The 18323-nt window shown below is 37.1% G+C and overlaps 1 protein-coding gene across 7 annotated transcripts in view; it reads left to right on the top strand.

The window, feature by feature from the left end:
• trio (trio Rho guanine nucleotide exchange factor) overlaps nucleotides 1-18090 on the top strand; it is a 125569-nt gene extending 107479 nt beyond the window's left edge. For 3 of the 7 annotated variants that reach the window (XM_073075185.1, XM_073075184.1, XM_073075186.1), the window contains 11 exons: nucleotides 512-609; nucleotides 1371-1563; nucleotides 3157-3354; nucleotides 4290-4478; nucleotides 4820-5055; nucleotides 9294-9504; nucleotides 13055-13816; nucleotides 13921-14199; nucleotides 14286-14525; nucleotides 14642-14833; nucleotides 15622-18090. In XM_073075185.1, the coding sequence (XP_072931286.1) occupies nucleotides 512-609; nucleotides 1371-1563; nucleotides 3157-3354; nucleotides 4290-4478; nucleotides 4820-5055; nucleotides 9294-9504; nucleotides 13055-13816; nucleotides 13921-14199; nucleotides 14286-14525; nucleotides 14642-14833; nucleotides 15622-15732 (2709 nt within the window). In that variant the 3' untranslated portion in view covers nucleotides 15733-18090. Of the gene's footprint in view, nucleotides 1-511; nucleotides 610-1370; nucleotides 1564-3156; nucleotides 3355-4289; nucleotides 4479-4819; nucleotides 5056-6021; nucleotides 8894-9293; nucleotides 9505-12788; nucleotides 13817-13896; nucleotides 14200-14285; nucleotides 14526-14641; nucleotides 14834-15621 lie in introns of those variants that run through there. The other 4 variants (XR_012102496.1, XM_073075187.1, XM_073075188.1 and 1 more) reach the window with 4 other exon arrangements.
• Nucleotides 18091-18323: the final 233 nt, after the last annotated feature.

The following is an 18323-nucleotide window of genomic DNA, read 5'->3' as shown; positions in this document are numbered from 1 at the left end:
GATAAAATCATTCAATCGTATAAATCTCGCTGCTTTTACTTTACATTTAAATGCGTGAGTGGCTGGTACGGATGACGCATTAATATATCATATAATTTAATAAAATTAAAGTGTGTTATCAAAAGCTATGATTATCACCACTACGACCTACTTGTGCCTAATAACATTAGTGGGAAGCGCTGCTATGTTCTGGTTTGAAGAGTGTTATAAAGGTGACCTACGTTTTCGAGGCATTCCAGGGTCGTCTATTCGTCGTATTAGTCGTCGAGGTTAGCGGCGAATCTATGGCCAACCTGAGGTATCTAATCTTAGGTATCAGGGGTTTTTACGGATGTCCATGGCCAGCAGTGGCCACTTACCATAAGGCGGACTGCAAATTCGTCTGTTACTCCTAGAATATAAAGAAATAAAATAAAAATACAGTGCGGAAAGTAATGAAGTAATTTCGTAAGCAAAGTATCTCATGCATTTATGATGTTGAAAATATATTAAAAAGTAGAATTTTGTGCAGGATCCCAACGCCGACCCGCCGCTTCCGGAGGGTCTCCGTGACCGGCGCCACCGCATGATATTCGGGAACATCGAAGCCATTTATGAATGGCATCGCGAGTGAGTAACTTGTCATCATTATAATATTAATTTGTACATGTAGCCGATTTTAGTACCTTCAGATTAAGTTTTGAAAAAAAATCTCTTTGCTCACCCTAGGGTGTGTTGGGCTTGGTCTTACGTACATTGTATCTTATTTATAAGTCCAGCAATTCTGAAATCTGAACTTTTCAAACAAGACTAAAGCATTGTGGTAAAACATTACCTTAAATCCAGAACTTTGCCCATATGAATAAGTTACAGCGTATATACTCAATAAGTTTAATGTTATTAGGTAATTAATACAAATAATAAATATGACTGTGGTATGGATTAAACCTAATAATTTGTCGTCCAATGTTTAGCACGGTTCAAAAAATATGTATGATTTAACCTTAATAGAAATAGGTCAGATATACGTACATATTTCTGGATACAATTTATAAAAATAAAAAATGGTTAATGCATAATTGTGACTTTCTTTTAAAGAGTTCCACATATTGTACTGATTTTTTTAATGGAAATTATGAGCATTGCTAAGCCCTGCATCGCCCGCCATGCGACTAACACATGTATTTATTTGTACACACTAACCACTTTTTAAGATGGTCTGCTAAAAGCAAAGCAGCTGTAACACACAATTACCATGACTCGAAACTAAAAGTGGTTAAAAATGTAACATGACCTGATTTTGTGAAAAAAAAATAGCTTAGCGAGTTTACGCAGCTGGCGATTGTTGCACGTGTGGAGTGCGCTTTTGTGACGTGTGCGTGTGTGTGCAGCAAGTTCCTCCGCGAGCTGCAGGCGTGCATCGAGGCGCCCGAGCTGCTCGGCCCGCTGTTCCGCCGCTTCCTCGAGAAGAGGATGTTCCTGTACGAGGCCTACTGCCGGAACAAGCCCGTCTCGGAATACATCGTTTCCGAACACGAACATTATTTTCAGGAGCTCCGACATAAGCTCGGCCATAAACTACAGGTGGGCACTCCTACTCACTAGCTTTATTTTTATGTTTTATGGTACTACTGCTACAGTTATGTGCTACAGATATTAAGTTACCCTTAGTGTATAGCAGCAGTGCTTACGTACGGTTGCTTTCTAAGGTGTGATTAGAGGCACTGAAATGTTACTAAAGTTTTGACCTCAGATAGGACTCAGGGCTATTTGAGGCAGGTTGTAGATGTGATCCTTGAAATTGTTTGAATGCATGCCGGTTTTATTTCTTCTATTTTATAACTTACAAAAAGTCAAAACAAGTAATGATATGTATATCAAGACAAGATCATATTTGACTAAATTATATAAGTATTAAAATACTTGCTGCGCTTACAGCATCATCGCGTCAATCGCTTTTACCATCTGTTGTCAGAACATCATTTACAAATAACATTAACGCTACCTAATTACTAATTTATATTGAAATGTGTACATATTTGCAATGTCATGGCAAAAACATAGATGGTCCTTTTAAAAACAATATTTAATAATAGGTAAATATAAAATTATATATTATTACTTCGAAACCAATCGGTATCAATTCGTAGCCGTAACATTTGCAATATATGGACAAATGTCACTTACACGTGGGTGACACATTACTGGGCTTTTTAGGTCTGCGTTATTAGACACCGATTGCACATTTTGAGTGCTCGTAGATCTCTATGCCAGGTATAACCCCTACTTCTATAAATTATCGATGTTTCCAATTTTAATTTTACACTGAGCAGAGCTGGTACCTCACGCAATGTATCATTTAATAAACTAGTACCGTTTGTATAATAATTTGTTTACAAGTATTCATAAGTAATAGTTAAACTATTTCGCTTAATTAAATCCTTTAACGTTACCTGGGATGATGAAAACTCATCGCGAGCCCTTTGTACCAGCCGTGCTCTTATGCATAATGTAGTGTAACCTGGTGTCAGCGTTAACTACTCGGATTATGCAGAGTGCCAAATGATTCGTCCCCGATGCTCACTCGGCGACAGCGGTCTTATAATGCTGGCACTAGATGTATTTCCTTGTGTGAACGTTTGTAGTCGTACAGAACTAATACTACCTATATATTCGCTACTTCAAAGTACGACGGACGGAAGCGATACCTAAACATTGATGTTGTGTCTCTTATAATGTAACACGTCGTAACATTTACGTACGTTGTACTCTCGACCGGTCACACTGTCGACGCCACTTCCAATGTTTAAATCTAAACTTAATAACAATGTGTTCTAGAATTAATTTGGAAACACATTTTTTTAATGTGACTATTCTTGGGAGTGGACGTATACGTATTTAAAAATTACAATGTATGTAAAATTTTGCATGCACTACTACAACTACACAGACACATATTTTACAGATTTTTTGTTTCGTTTACAGTTAAGTTTGGGGGATATTATTTTTATTTTTTATACATAACACACAGTCATATTCACACAGAATGTTCATGTTGTGGCGCTTATATATCTCGCATGCTCGGCAGCAAGTCTTATCAATATATAGATGTGTGTATTATATTAAATTGCTCTTGTTTCACTTGTCCGTTGCTATAATGTTTTGATTATCTTTCAGCTCGGAGATCTACTGATCAAACCAATCCAGCGTATCCAAAAATATCACCTGCTGGTTAAAAAGATTCTTTCATACACTGAGAACGCAAATGCTCCCGCAAACGTGATCGCCTCGCTGCGCGACGCCGAACTCTGCACTTCGATCATTCCGAAAAATGCTAACGACATGATGGATGTCGGCCGTCTGCAAGGATTCACGGTAATACTTCTTCACTTCATTAAACTAAATTACTGAATAGTTTACTTTGTATGAAATTATATAATGCCGTGCACTCTGTGTGATTTGGCTTGCGAACATTTTATGATATTATAATATTTCTTGCGATCGTATGTTTTCTTTTGTGTTAGCAGCATTTTTTCTGGAATATTTTTTCATAGGTTGATGTTATACGAGAGTCAGCTGTTTTTATCTATCTTGTCATGGCATTCCGCGTGACGATGCGAGCTTGGTCGAGCTTGCTTTAAGCCTGCGAATATGCGATAATTGCTATCCAGTATAAAATGGTAAAAATCTGAAAGTATATTAGCCGCGGCGCGCAGATACTAAACGAGTGTCTTCTCTTTAGCTTCTGTTATATGAATTAAAATAATACGTATGTACTCATATTATAATCAAGGCAGCGATATTAGCGAGTTTTAACATAGTATGTTCAGTTTGTTTTAATATGCACATAAAGTTAACCCATCACTTGTATAATAATTGTTGGACTGGGCAATGATTTTGAATTGAATATAAGAAACACTGTAACATTTTGATACGCTAGTGTTCATTTCGTGGTTTTCAACAATTCGCTGTGCACTCAGCTCCGCTCTGCTGCTCTGAGAAAGCAAATTGCTACATAGTGATCTTACGATGGTTTTACCACATATTATTATGTTTTAATGTGTGTCATACACTTAAACATGTTTTATTTAAAAAACAAAATAAGATAATCAGCCTTTGGAATTGTCAAAAAGCTTTAAGTCTTGTTATTCATTGTAAATTCTTAAAATTTGTAAGTAATTTGGTGGATTGATGGACAAACAAGCATTTAGGAATAAAATTGTGACGAAAGTGTTTATCAACAACAATAAGTGACGTTGCGAGTAGTTTGTAATTGAACACAAAATATAAAAGAGTTCTTCAATTTCCAGGGCAATATAACAGCGCAAGGGAAGTTGTTGCTCCAGGAGCCCCTCGTGGTGTCGGACGCCAACAGCAGCAGCGACAAGGGCAAGGAGCTGCATGTGTTCCTGTTCCAGCAGTGCGTGATCTTCAGCGAGGCCGTGGGCAAGAAGAACCAATTTACAAGCCCCACATACAACTATAAGGCGCATATTCAGGTAAGTTAATATTATACTCCACCCGTTTACGTCGCTTCTTCAGCAAAAAAAGTGCTTCCCAAAAAAATGGTCGTTGATAAGTTGATGGCAGTAATGAAAAATGTTAATCTTATCACTTCTATTATAAATTTACGTTAAATAATATAGAGGTATAACCTAATTATGTCATTTTTGACGAAATAAGTATTTTTTAATATTTTTCTAGTCCTCACAGCTCTGACGTTTTTAGGCGTGAATCCGACCTCTGTTGAGCACCAAATATTCAGTAAAAAAAAAATCACGGAATTATGACTCGATGTTTAATTGAACCGAAATGTCACACGACCCTATGCATATTGCAGGTGAACAAGATGGAGCTGGAGGAACTGGAGGGCACCGGGGCGTTCGTGATCCGGTCGCTGGACCCCAGCAAGCCGAAGCTGGCGTTCCAATGCCGCGCGCCCGACGCCCGCCGCCAGCACTGGACCTCCACGCTCTCCACCATCCTGCAGTCGCAGCGCATGTTCGGCGCCGCGCTCGAGAACCCCGGCGCTTACTTGCGCGAACTGCACCGCGAGTCCAATCGCGACCCCGCCACGTGAGTATCACGTGCTATGAACACGCTTCACGGCACTCCCGGGGAACTCGCTAAAACTATTGGCCCGCTATTGAAATTTAATTAGGGGTATTATATTAGGGTGCAATGTTCACTTTTCATGCTTCATTCAGAAGTGCACAAAGTTTGCTTTGGTTTATAAAGTTCTCTATAAAAAGTCATCCTTATATACTTTAAGAAGAAGAACTTATTTAAAAATTATACTTTCTGACAAAAGTAACACAATATTTTTTGTTATGTGTAAACAGAAATAAAATAAGAACACAAAAATGGAATAAAGAAAACTACGATAAGTACCCCCTAAGTATCTTGTGTACAATCTATGTAATAACACGCATAATAAAAAAATACTGCTATGAAAAAGTAATAAACTGCTTTGATTTACATTTTATTGTAAAAAGTAAAAAAAACATCATGCGCTTAAAATGCTTAATTAATTATTAATAATGTTTGCTTAACAATGGAGCTTTTCAGGTTTATTTCAAACCATTGTATATTTTGTAGACTAAGAATACGCATAATTTATACTTCACACTAACGTTACCATTTATCGACATTTGACAATTTCTGCCACTAGGAGTTGTTTAATACTACAATTATTACAATTATTATATTTGGTTCGTAACAATTTGATAGATTGTTTATTATTATTGCGTTCGTGCTATAATCCTCTGGCTTATCACCTTAATAAATAAATCATAAGCAGTAATGAGTATTTGTGTGATAATATTTGTAAAATATTTTTTGTGGGTGTAGTATACACACACTTTATTATTCGATTTCTCAGTTTGAAATATTATAATATATTAATAATGTTAAAATATAATTGAACTCTGTAGTTTTCATGGTATATTATGAGTCTTACAGCCTTGGTTGTATTTGTTTTTCTGTAGTAGACTAGAATGTATGGTGACTAAACTATGACTAACTATAACATTTTTTTCGTAGCTTCAAACTGTAAGGAGCTGCCGTCTCTGCGCTAGTGAGAGCGTCTCCGCCAACAGCAATGTATTAGCTGTATATTACTCTATCACACTTAACATGTTTTAATATTTTAGAATAATAGTAATAATGTCACAATAATATACTGCCATGATGTTTCGCAAAACACCATAACGATACTGCCGATATATGCGTGAATATTATATCTAAGTCGTTGTCGTTCGTGTAAGCATTACCTAAGTTCAAGCTATTTGGAATTGATAGTGTAGTTAGCGTTTAAATTTATTGTATGGTCGGCGGCGTGACGACGAGCTGATTCCATCGTTTACACGGCGGCATCTGTACGAGCGATGTCATTTATTAACTGACATTAACGTTTAGAATTTTAACATTGTTAATAATTCTATCGTTAAGTTAATAGTTGAAGCGTACATTTTATTCTCTATTTTATGTAGCTACCTATTAGCTATTAGGTTAAGGCAGCTTTTAGTGACTACTCCTCCATTATGTTTAGATGACTAACATTTGAAAATGTATCGTTTATTTTTACATGGGGACTGTGTGGGGATCTCGTCAAGTATTTATGGTTTATATTTTATATTATTATGATAAAATCTTGATTTACTAGACAGTTGATGTATCCCGCCGATTTCTTATGCTTAGAAACGTTCCAACGTCCTGTAACTGACATTGATCTCGTAAAACGATATCACCGGGTTTAGGAATATGCTTATTGTAATTTTAAGTTTGTTTAGTTATTATAATGTAAATTGATATCGAAATCAACTCGGTTAGTGCTAAGATGGAATCGAAGAAGACTGGCTATAAAGGAGTGTGAAAAGATATTTATACGGAAGAGATGGAATATTTAGGAACGCATGATAGAATAGTTTCGACTTTAATGCCTTCTTCGACCTATTCATTCGACCAAGGTTGTGGTGCGCGGCTCACTTCATTATCACCTTTAACGAGCGAAGAGGGCTTTAAAGAATACGACCGGCATACAATGCGGTATACTTAGTTAGGTCTTAGGACTCATACCATTCGACATTAAATTCGCTACTTGCTTCGTAATATGACAACTCAGAGTGCGTTTTAACTCCATATCATATATAACATCATTAACGTCAATGTTTGCATAAAATTAAATAATGAGTATGAAACGGGAAAGTGGTCGCAAAAAACATATCAAATATTTTAGGATCGTATCCATACAAATAGCACCTACCATCATCAGAGTGTAGCTTGTGTTTATTATAAATCACTGTTTCGTTTATTTTAGATTATAATAAAGTTGTGTTTACATACTTGAGACCATAACTAACCCCCATTATAATCATACTAGATAATAAACGTAGAAAAAATCGTAATATCTTAAGTTATTTTAAAGGTAACTGTATATTTTTTTTCACTTCGTTAATTTATTCCCATGTTGAAATCAAATGAACGTCCATTTAAGTACGAATTTATATTATTAACTTCACGCTATTATTTTTTAAGCACTGGGGCCAATTTTATTTACTAGCTGTTTCCATAAGACTGTTGGGTTTCTTGTAGCTTATAAGTTAATGTAATATTCCCAGGGCGTTGTGTAGTTTACATTTTTATTAACATTAGGATACGATTGAAAACACATATAAGTTACTGGTGTAGTTATGTTTTTATTCGATTAAAATAAACGCTTAGTGAAAACGGCTTTGTATGTTTCGTAGCATCTAAGTAATATATTGATATTGTAACGTATCGGTAGTATAAGTGACGTGTTTATTGTCACGCGATTGCGATATATTTAACGGGACGACGCGGGGCGGCGACAGACGCTATGGACGCTCTGCACTTATGATACTCTATAACACACAGCCTATACTTACATTCACGTTAGTGTTTCGATCCTAAAGTGATGTCGTAATGTCTTCCATCCGGCTTAGACAACTCAGTGATAAAAACTTCCATTGAAATTTAACTTTTATAAGTTATTTCGATCAAGATTTTAGCAGTAAAATTATGTACTTTCTAGGATACATTATTCTTGAATCACATTTAAATGAGCGAACGAGTTGCGAAGTTATGTATTATGTACGAGGATGCATCGTGTGTGATTGACATAGAGCCAGACTTTGTCTATTCGCTTTCTAGTATAGTCATCTTAAGGAAATGTAATGCTAGGACATGTAGCACCTTCTTTATAAATTCCTCTTTTGTCATTAAATAATATATAATACCATTCCATACATTACAGTAGTTTAATAGCATTTGTCTCAGTATGTTATGTCTTCGTCGTGTGTTATATTAATATAAGTTAAATAGCTTTATTATTTTAGTATCTATTTGTTATGTGGGTTAACACACGACTAATGTAGTTTCGCAACTGTCACATTATGTATATATTTAATTATGATATTTTAACTTGTGTATATAACGCTAACTTTTACTGATCACTGTAATTCTGAACAACTTATGTTATATGAGTAAATAATAAATGTGAATTAAAAAAAAAGCTTGTGATTTACTGCTTCTAGTCCCGCATGCTTATTTTTTGTGTTGTTTTGATTTATTTCTCTTTTAAGTTTACTGGGGCCAGCTTAAGCTAACTAACAAACTAACATTACGTTGCGAAGCTATGAGCTTGCATTAACTCTTTTTGCCGTAACAAAATTAATCTGAACCAGTTATTGATTTTATGTAAATAAAATATCTACATCAGTTCTAAAGAGCTACGAACATTGTGGATTGTCTTTCTTATTTATTTTCCATCTTAGTTCATCAACGTTCATATTGAACACAGTGATATAAGCTTAAAACAAGTTAACACAGCTTAATTAGGAAGTCATTGGCCGAACTTTATAATAATTATTACAATTGTATTATATTATATACATTTTATGGTTTGTAGAAAAAAATAAAATACAAAATATATAATCATTACTTTTGTTCGATTTTGGTTTTTAAATTAGTATGTCTTAATGATATATAATTTCTTGATTTTTATAAAGTTTGGCTATAGCATAAAAAGAAGTATGGCTAAAACACTGATCCAGAATTGAATGATATTCGTTCTTACGATCCCAATTTGCTTGAATAAATATTCCTGTTGATGAAGCACCAATTAATATGACGTGTTTCATTTATAGTAAGGTTCTGGTTCAGTGTTAGCACACAAGAATAGTAGGTACACGATCGCCATCAACAAAGAGTGGTGCGCGGGATAGATAGCTGGTGAGCCCGTTTATTTTATGTTTTTATTTTGATTTTAATTAGTCCTATTCCCATCCGTATAGCGCGGGCGAGGGGTGGTGCGGGCTGCGTAAGACGGAGAGCGTACCGCCGTCGCTGGGCGGGCGGCTGGCGCCGGAGCTGCGCGCGCGCGCCCAGCGGCCGCACGCCAAGGCCAACACCATCAACCTGCCCACCGCCGCCATGCGCGACGACCGCAAGCAGCCACACGCCGCACACGCCGCCTCCAGCCCCACCTCGCCGCCGCACGCCAATGTAAGACCACCGGCGGACATCTTAATGGAAACCCATAACTAACCAGAAACTTTAAACTCGAACGATAAGTAAACTATACACTAATTCAACATTATTCCATCGTACAAGACTACAGTTTAACGTAAAACGATATAGAATAATAAAATAATGAACAATAATATACTTAAATAATCTCAACTACAGTCCGATTCATATTAATTTTATGTCCAATATGTAAACAAAGGAGATAACCTACCAAAAAATACGTTTAAATTGGTATTTTTGCTTATTTTTGACGATATTAAAGAAATACAACAATAATAATCTAAGTAAATTAAGATCAATTCACATTTTCCAATGTTTATATTAGCTCAATTTTGTTCCATACAGTAATAATAGTAAAAAACAAGACTTATGGTAGAAAATTAAAATGTAATGGTAACTCAAGCGGGATCAAAAACATTTTTTGGGTCACCATTTTTAAGTTTTGTAACTGTTGTTATTAATTTTCGTGATCGTGATCCTATTCGAATGTTTTCTTATTTTCGTTGTATGTTTGTTAAATTGTGTCCAGTTGGTAAATGCTTTGTTTTTTGATGTTTTTGTTAACGTTTTTGTTTGTTGGTAATTTGTCAAGGTTTATAATACCTGTAACTTTATTTTGACACTGACATTTCTTTGTTTACATTTTGGACACCTAATTATAATCAAACTGTAGATAAATATAATTACTAAAAGGAGTACATTTAATGATATTAGACTATTATAAGCTTTGATAATTAACACACAAACGTAATACGTATATAAATATATGTGTAATACATATATAAATATATGTATTAGTATACTTTTTATTGCAGCCTTTCAAAAGTTAATGTATTATGAATAGGCAAACATTTCAACTGAGCATCCCAAAATATAGAGAACTAGTATTTACTCCCTTTTTGTTTAGAATGATATACGACACGTGTTGCAAAACTACATTTATGACCAAAAAAATACTATATTATGGAGTAAGGAATTGTTAGGCAAACACAATAGAAGCCTAAAATAATGTCTTTACATGACATACATTTTATAAATATTTAAGAAGTATTTACTTGTATACACACAAATAACCCTAAATTGGCTAAATGCTAGGGATAACTGAACATTAAGTTTTCTTTAGTTTTTAACACACACTTTTGACCGTCTGTTGCACATCTTCTGGATTTTATCCCTTAAAAGCTTAAGGCTATAAACCGGAAAATATTATTTTTTTAAATATCATTGTGAAGCTACTTTTCTATATGTATATTAAAAAGTACTTGTAATTTAGGTCTCGCAATTTACAACAAAAAATACATATTAAAGTACAAAAATAAGCATATTACATAACGAGAGCTTAATAACAAATTCCTAAATAGAATATGAAATGTTTAAATCCGGTTACAGCATTTCGAGAACCTAGATCTCCTCATTATTTAGAAGTGTGAACAAGATCATGAGCTCACTAGCATCGATGATACAAAGAATTCATAAATACACAGAGAAATATTAAAAAAAAATGAAAGCGGCCTCAGTTAGCAAAAGTTTTGTGTACAATCTGATCCAATATAAACAAACGCGCTGAATAAAACTTTTTCCGACCAACTTCTTCTGACCGAACTTTATAGGTAATAACATTTTAAACTTCAAAAGTAGCTACAATTTTAAACTTATCGCTTAATATTAAATGTTATATAAAGTATAGGCACGAATGATTTCCGAAAATATTGTCTAAGGTCCACAGTACTGGACAAAAGTAAAAGATATAATTATTACATATAATTATGTCTTCAATTTTTGTCACTTAAGGACAGTTGGAAAAGGGATGAAAGTAAATGAGGAAGCAGTGAAGATGAGCATATCTTAAGTAGTCTGTGCGTTTTACAAGTTGATTGTTTGCTGCGTGGTGCATATGATTTAGCAATAAATAAAATATAGCTATAAAATAAATTCGTTTTAGGTTTGCTTCTTTAAGAATGATGTTATTTTAAAATAATCTCTCTCTCTGAGAGAGAAAACTCTGAGCAGGCGCGGTCGCAGCATAAAAATTTGGGCCACATTGGAAATTTGGTTAAATTAGACCACTTTTTTGTAAAATGTATATTTAATAATAGTAATTATTGTAAAGTCCGGCACTGACTTTACGACACAAATTACACGAATTATAATACAGGCAGTCCTCGTACTTACAGCATGTTAGGTTCTCAATACGCGACGTAAATCGAAACGATGTAAGTCGAGACATATTTTTTCATATTATGTTTTAATGTAAATCTCAAGGGTTAGATGCCACACGGACTAAAAAAAACGGAAATAAAAAAAACTGTACTTATAACAAAAAATATACACACTTTATTATCAAAAGTTCTTAAAATAATTATATTGATCTCGCAACAAGTGAATTCTCCTATGCCGGAAATCGAAACAATTGACGTATGCTTGAGGAATAGTGTCAAAACAATGTTCCACGTAACTTGAAACGACGTAAGTCGATGACTGCCTGTAATTGCAAATTACAACCATTCGACGGGTCCTACGTAAACTGGTGCTAGTGCGTTTTCACAACTTTACAGTTGAGCGTTTTTACAGTAGAGTGTAACTTTAACATTATTCAACGTACATAGTTAAAATTTTAAAATGGTATAATTGTATCTTTTTGAAAAAAAAACTGCATTATACGTAAATAATGTTAAAGTTACACGCATTAGAACATTCAAATCGCTCTACTGTAAAGTTGTGAAAACGCACTTGCACCAGTTTACGTAGGACCCGTCGCATTAATGTTTGTTTACTTTTTTCGACAACTTATTGTACGATTGTACAATAGTTTTTCTTTTATGGGATTAACGATATTTCTGTCGATGTCCAACATTTTCCAAAAGCTTTTACAAGTACATCCTTCCTGAACATGGAAAAGGTATCAATATTAACAAAGCATTAATTTGCGCCTGTGATTACATAATATATTTTATTACGCATTACTTTATTAACAAGCTGTTTAAATTTGTGTGACAAAAACTGATTTTAATCTTACTACATAGGTAAGGATTTTGTAACTTAAAAAGATGATATTAATGAACATCTTGTCTTTAAATCGGGCATATTATAATTATAGGATGATTATAGGATATTATTATAATGAATTTATCATTTCTTTTAAGTATATCTTACTTATTTTAAGCATTTTCGCTTTACACTTGCGCTTTAAACAATCACTTTCTTTTCTCTGTTGCATGTTATCTTCTTTTTAACGCTTTTTTGTGTTTCTTTTGTTGTAGGTATGATATACACGGGAATGCATTTTTAACATAGACTGTGATAGCGGACCCATTTGATAAACGCAAGACTGCCATTTTGTGCTAAGTGAAACGGAATAACCGCCAATGACTATAATAAGTTTTATTTATTTATTGTAAATAGCATAGAAGTAATTAATGAGACGAAGTGGGTGACGGAGCACTGGGTGAGCATGCATGCGTCGCTTCTATGGCATATGTTAGGATCGAATCTGAACACCGCGTAGTGAACCTTATGTACCTGACAGGGCTTGTCCAAGCGGGCATGGGGCTTGAAGTTGCGGCGCGGCGGCGGCGGCGGCGGCGAGCCGGCCGAGGGCGTCGTCACCGAGCTGCGGCCGCCCGAGCTCGCCGAGCCGCTCGCGGACGTGACCGTCGCGCCCGGCGCCTCCGCCACGCTCTCGTGCCGCGCGCTCGCCACTCGCGCCACTGCCTCCTGGCGCAAGACCGCCCCCGAAACGCGCGCCCTCCGCCACGGCGGCCGATTCGCTATCTCGCTCGCGCCCGACGGCCTCGCCACGCTCACCATCCACGCGTGTCGCGCCTCCGACGCCGGCGTTTACTGTTGTCTCATCAGCAACGAGTTGGGAGGCGTGCAGAGCTCCGCCCGCTTGACGGTCGGCGCCGGCGGGGCGCCCGGCGTGCCGGCGGTGCGCGCTCACCCCGGCGGCGGGCTGGTCGTGCAGTGGGACGAACCCGCGCCCGCGCACCTCGAATACTGTCGCGTCGGAGAGGGAGAGTGGCGTCGCGCCACCGAAACCCCGACGGCGGCCAACACGCTGGCGCTCGAGGAGCTTCCCGCCGGACAGTACAGCTTTCGACTCATCTGCGCTCGAAGCGGCGCGGCGGGAGCGGCGTCCGGTCCGGCCGCTTGCGGCGGTGGAGGTGGCTGGCAACGCGAACAGTTCGCGAGGCGCTATGCCGTCGAGGAGGAGATCGGACGCGGAAGAACCGCCCGGGTACTCGCAGCGCGCGACACGGGCACGGGTCAAAGAGTCGCATTAAAACAGGTGCGTTACACTATCGTAGCAGCATGTGAATGTTAACGAAACAATATGACATAGTCACAACATAGGACGTGTGTCTCTAGTAAACATAAAACGTGTCGGGGCAGGTGGTGGCGGGTCGCGGCGCGGACGCGGTGCGCGAGTACCGCATCCTGTCGCGCGGCGCGCACGGCGCGGTGGTGCGCGCGCTGGCGCTGTTCGCGGAGGTGCCGCGCGCGGGCGCGCACACGCTGGTGCTGGAGCTGGTGGGCGGCGGCGCGCTGCTGGACTGGGCGGCCGCGGCGCCGCACACCTACACGCAGCGCGCCGTCGCGCACCACACCCGCCAACTGCTCTCGGCGCTTGACTGGCTGCACTCCAACAGCGTCGCGCATCTCGACGTCAGGGTGAGTCGCCGTTAAAATGATTATTGTCTTCTGATTATGTTGACAAATTTAAATTTAAAATGTAATCGTGAATAATTTTCTTGCAGCCGGAAAACATTCTCATAGAACTGGGAGGAGCACAGCCTCAATTAAAATTAGTTGACCTAGGATCCGCCATAGAAACGGGTGCTATGGAGGCTGAAGGATCCAAGGGAGCGTCCATGGTCCTTCCGCCTGCTCCCGCCCAGTTAGAATTTGCACCTCCAGAATGTGTCCTCGGTCGTCCTCCTGCGCCGGCCTGGGACGCTTGGGCTGCTGGAGTTTTCTTATATGTATTTCTTACTGGAGTGAGTAATAAACGATTTTGTTATATAAATTTACCCATTAATATTTTAAAATTTGGGAAAATGAAAATATGCAAACATTTTATATTTACTCAACCTTTTTGTGTATCTCTTCGTAGCTTTCACCATTCCTTGACGAGTCAATAGAAGAAACTACAGCTAACATAATCAAGTGTGACTACTGTTTCCCGCCTGAACACTGGGCTGGCGTTGACGAACGCGCACAGAATTTAATCCGGGGGCTGCTAGAGCCTGCGCCGGCTCGACGTCTCTCTCCTAAGGACGCCCTCGGTGACCGATGGTTTGATGAGGTACGGTATAGTCATGTTTATAATGGGGTATTACGGCATCAAGTGCCTTTAAAATTATTTTTCAAGTGATGAAGACTATTAATATGTTATTATTTAAAATTAATTTAAACGGAATCGTGCCCCAAAAACGACCTAAAATTTATCATTTTATTTTTTTGTCCGCTAATAGCCCGCTGTGGCGTCATTGCATTAATAAACTTTGTTGAACCAGAATACAACTTTATATATGAAATGTTTTTGAAATTGACAATGATTGACATATGAAGTTGGTGCCTTTACATAATTGCAAGAACGTTTGCGTATAATGATGACAAAGTGGTGAAATCAAGAAACAAGAAATATGAATCAGAGAAATATATGGTTTAAATGAGTTTTTCGGTATTATGCTTATTGTTAAATAAAATTTAGAACAGGTATATTGATTCTGTAATTTGCATCGTATGTAATGAGGTATATAAATAATGAATTTAATTAATGTGTAGTTATCTGTAGAATTACACATGGAAACAAGGAAATTAGTATTATAAGTTTTACAGTGCCAGATTTTTGATGACCCTAAGATCGATTCTCTTCACATCGTGGCGGAGGTATAGGCAGATATAAGGGCAGATCAAAATTAATGAATTTTAATATTTCTATTAAATCGTTATGAATAGAAATCCATATTTCTCGTTTGCTTTTAACAAAATTACAAAAAATCGTAACGCGAAAATACCCTATATTGAAGAAATGCCCTGGTTACATTTTGTTGTTAGGTGTGAGTAATGTTTAGTAATGTATGATGTCAGGCGCCGGCGAGCGCGCTGTCGGCGACGCAGCTGAAGACGTTCCTGGACCGGCGGCGGCCGGCCGGCCACGGCAACGCGCTGCACGCGCTGCGCTCGCCCAACGACACGTGACCGACACGTGGCCGCCGCCGCCGCCGCGTGACACGCCCCCACATGGAGTTACACCATTTGCGACTTGAAACTACGATCCTCATTTCGAGTGTAGGTATATCGCGGAAACTATATGTATAAGTAAATTAACTAGGTTTCGTTATATTATATTGCGACGAATAATTTAAGTAACGGCCACACCCTCGTGCCTTGGGCGAGTGGACCTACCCGGACGCGACAACGAAGCGAGGCTTCCTGAACTGATATTAGTGTGTTAAAATAGCGTTGGAGGATAGTATATTTCGAAACTTCCACGCGAAATGGTCTTTGACCGAAATGAACAAAGGCGCTAGCCGAGTTAAAGTAGATCTTATTGAACATTCAAGCGTTCGCTCATCCGTAGGTTTATGTTCTTAAGCTAAAGATTTTATAATCATTCGTATAGTCAATGTGCCCACCTGTCGGTTTCGTTGTATTGTTTGCGTGCGTGGAGTCACCTTACGGCGTTTCTCAATGTTCTCGTATACCGTGGCTCGTTTTAGTCTTAAAATGCCAAATTATCATTGTCTGCTTCGGCTCCAATAATCGTGATTATGTAATAGTTCTTAACGTCTTGTAATATTTGATTTTCGAACCGAACTTGCTGTGAGAAACGTTAAATATAATTATTGTGTTTGGTAATCGTGACAGTTTGTAGTCCCGGCGTCCTTTAAGTTATGAGAATTATTCTCAAACGTATGGGCGATCATACAGTATACAGCCGTCATGTCACTCACTATACGATTAATAATATTAGTCTATTGTATTGGAAAGCATGTTATCCTTTGTAATAATTCGCAATTTATGAAATTTGTATGATTTCTCGAGTGGCCGACTGTAAGGCAAGTGTCTGTGATTTATGCTAAAATAATATTTCATGCTTATTCCTAATTTTAACGTATGTACTTTTAAAACCTATTAAATTGTATATAAAATTAAGTTTTAGCAAGTATATAGTTTTTAATCTAATTTGTGACCAAAATGCAGAAAAAAATACATTTATAAATCAACTAAGTGGAATATTAAGTAAATTCTTAACATTGTATTACTATCTTTTAAAATGATTAGTTTTAACAGCTGAGTCATTTCCTGTACTGCCACAATATTCAATACATTATAATCACGTTATATTTTAATTCAAATGTTAGTCTTATAAACTATCAATTATCAAACAATGCTGAGAAAGGCATCATGTATGTAATAGTCCGCCTTTTCATGCCTTATGGAGTGTATGTTACGATACGTGTTCTATACATGGTGGTCCTTCTTTACTACAGGAGGAAACTGGGTAAACTGCGTATTCAATAAAAATATTTTTTATTTTACTATAAATGGGAACAGTATGGGACTTACAAATCCCTCTACGTTTTGCTTATTCCATTTAAGTATTGTTACATACAAAATCCACTCGATGTTTTTTCTCTTAAGTAACATGACACTTGTGATTAGTGCTTAATTCTGTTAGAAAGTTAATTTTAGAGATATCGTGTTGTCAGCTTGCCTGTCGCTGCTTTGATTGCCTCGTCTGAAAATGTCAAAGCTATGTATGGACAGCAATTTATGCACAACTGTCGATTTTTTTAACTGTATCCTACTTGCAATTTTCGAGTAAATATAATGTTTAAGTTTGAATAAATGATAGATTAGTATACCATGTCAAATTGGAAATTCTTTGGGTCCTTACATAGAACAGTTGACCATTTATGATGAGTATTAAAAAATACATGACATAGACAATGAAATGTCAATGTTACAGTACACAATTTCTTATGGAAAGACAAGTCTTTTCCCAAGAAATTGTGTTTGTTTAACGGCCTATTTGCAATTTGACTCTTTTATGGAGTAGTTCAAAAATCTTTACTTTTACGTAACAGTATAACATAATAATGTCTCATTTATTTGAAAATGAAATTTAGGAAATCCCATTTTTAAGGTGCCAGGTTGTCGAGCAGAACAAAAAGTTTTCAGTTAGATAATGTAAAGAAAAAATATCGATTAGCCAATTCCGATGTGGTAACCCAACCTAAGATGTAAGCCTTGGGTCGCCTAAGATGTACTTCGCCTTCATACGGGATTGAATGCTCGGCGTCTGAAATATATTGCTGCAAATTCGTCCTTGGTTATACCCTGCGGTAAAGATTTTTGTGCTGCTTCTGTAAGTAAATGGCCCGTGCCTTAAGCAATAAGAGTATTATTCCATTGTACCGCGCTGTTCCACATCACTACGTTTAATGTAATGTCTCGCGGCGGCGCTGCCTGCCAGTGTCTTGTAGTATCAAGTTTTTAGTACTGATGTAACTATATGAATTATGATATAATAAAAATCATTGTATAATTTTATGAAGTAAACAGTTTTATTTAACACCTTATTATATTTTTTTAAATATAAATTACTGCTCCATATTATATTTGAATTTTAATATATTTGTATTAACTTCTGCTCCAATCCACATTTTGATATAAGTAATGAATGTGAATAACCAGCAGTATATACTGTACCTGTACATACTCTACGAGTATATCGCTAGGAGTTCTTATAAATTTTAATTATTTCAAGGATTTTTGTTTATATA

Source organism: Epargyreus clarus, unplaced genomic scaffold (assembly GCF_041222505.1).
Source record: "Epargyreus clarus isolate Ecla_fem2 unplaced genomic scaffold, WU_Ecla_fem_2.2 ptg000007l, whole genome shotgun sequence".
In the NCBI taxonomy this organism is placed as follows: Eukaryota; Metazoa; Arthropoda; class Insecta; order Lepidoptera; family Hesperiidae; genus Epargyreus; species Epargyreus clarus.
Note: the sequence above shows the minus strand (reverse complement) of the source record. Positions and strands in the feature narration are given on the sequence as shown.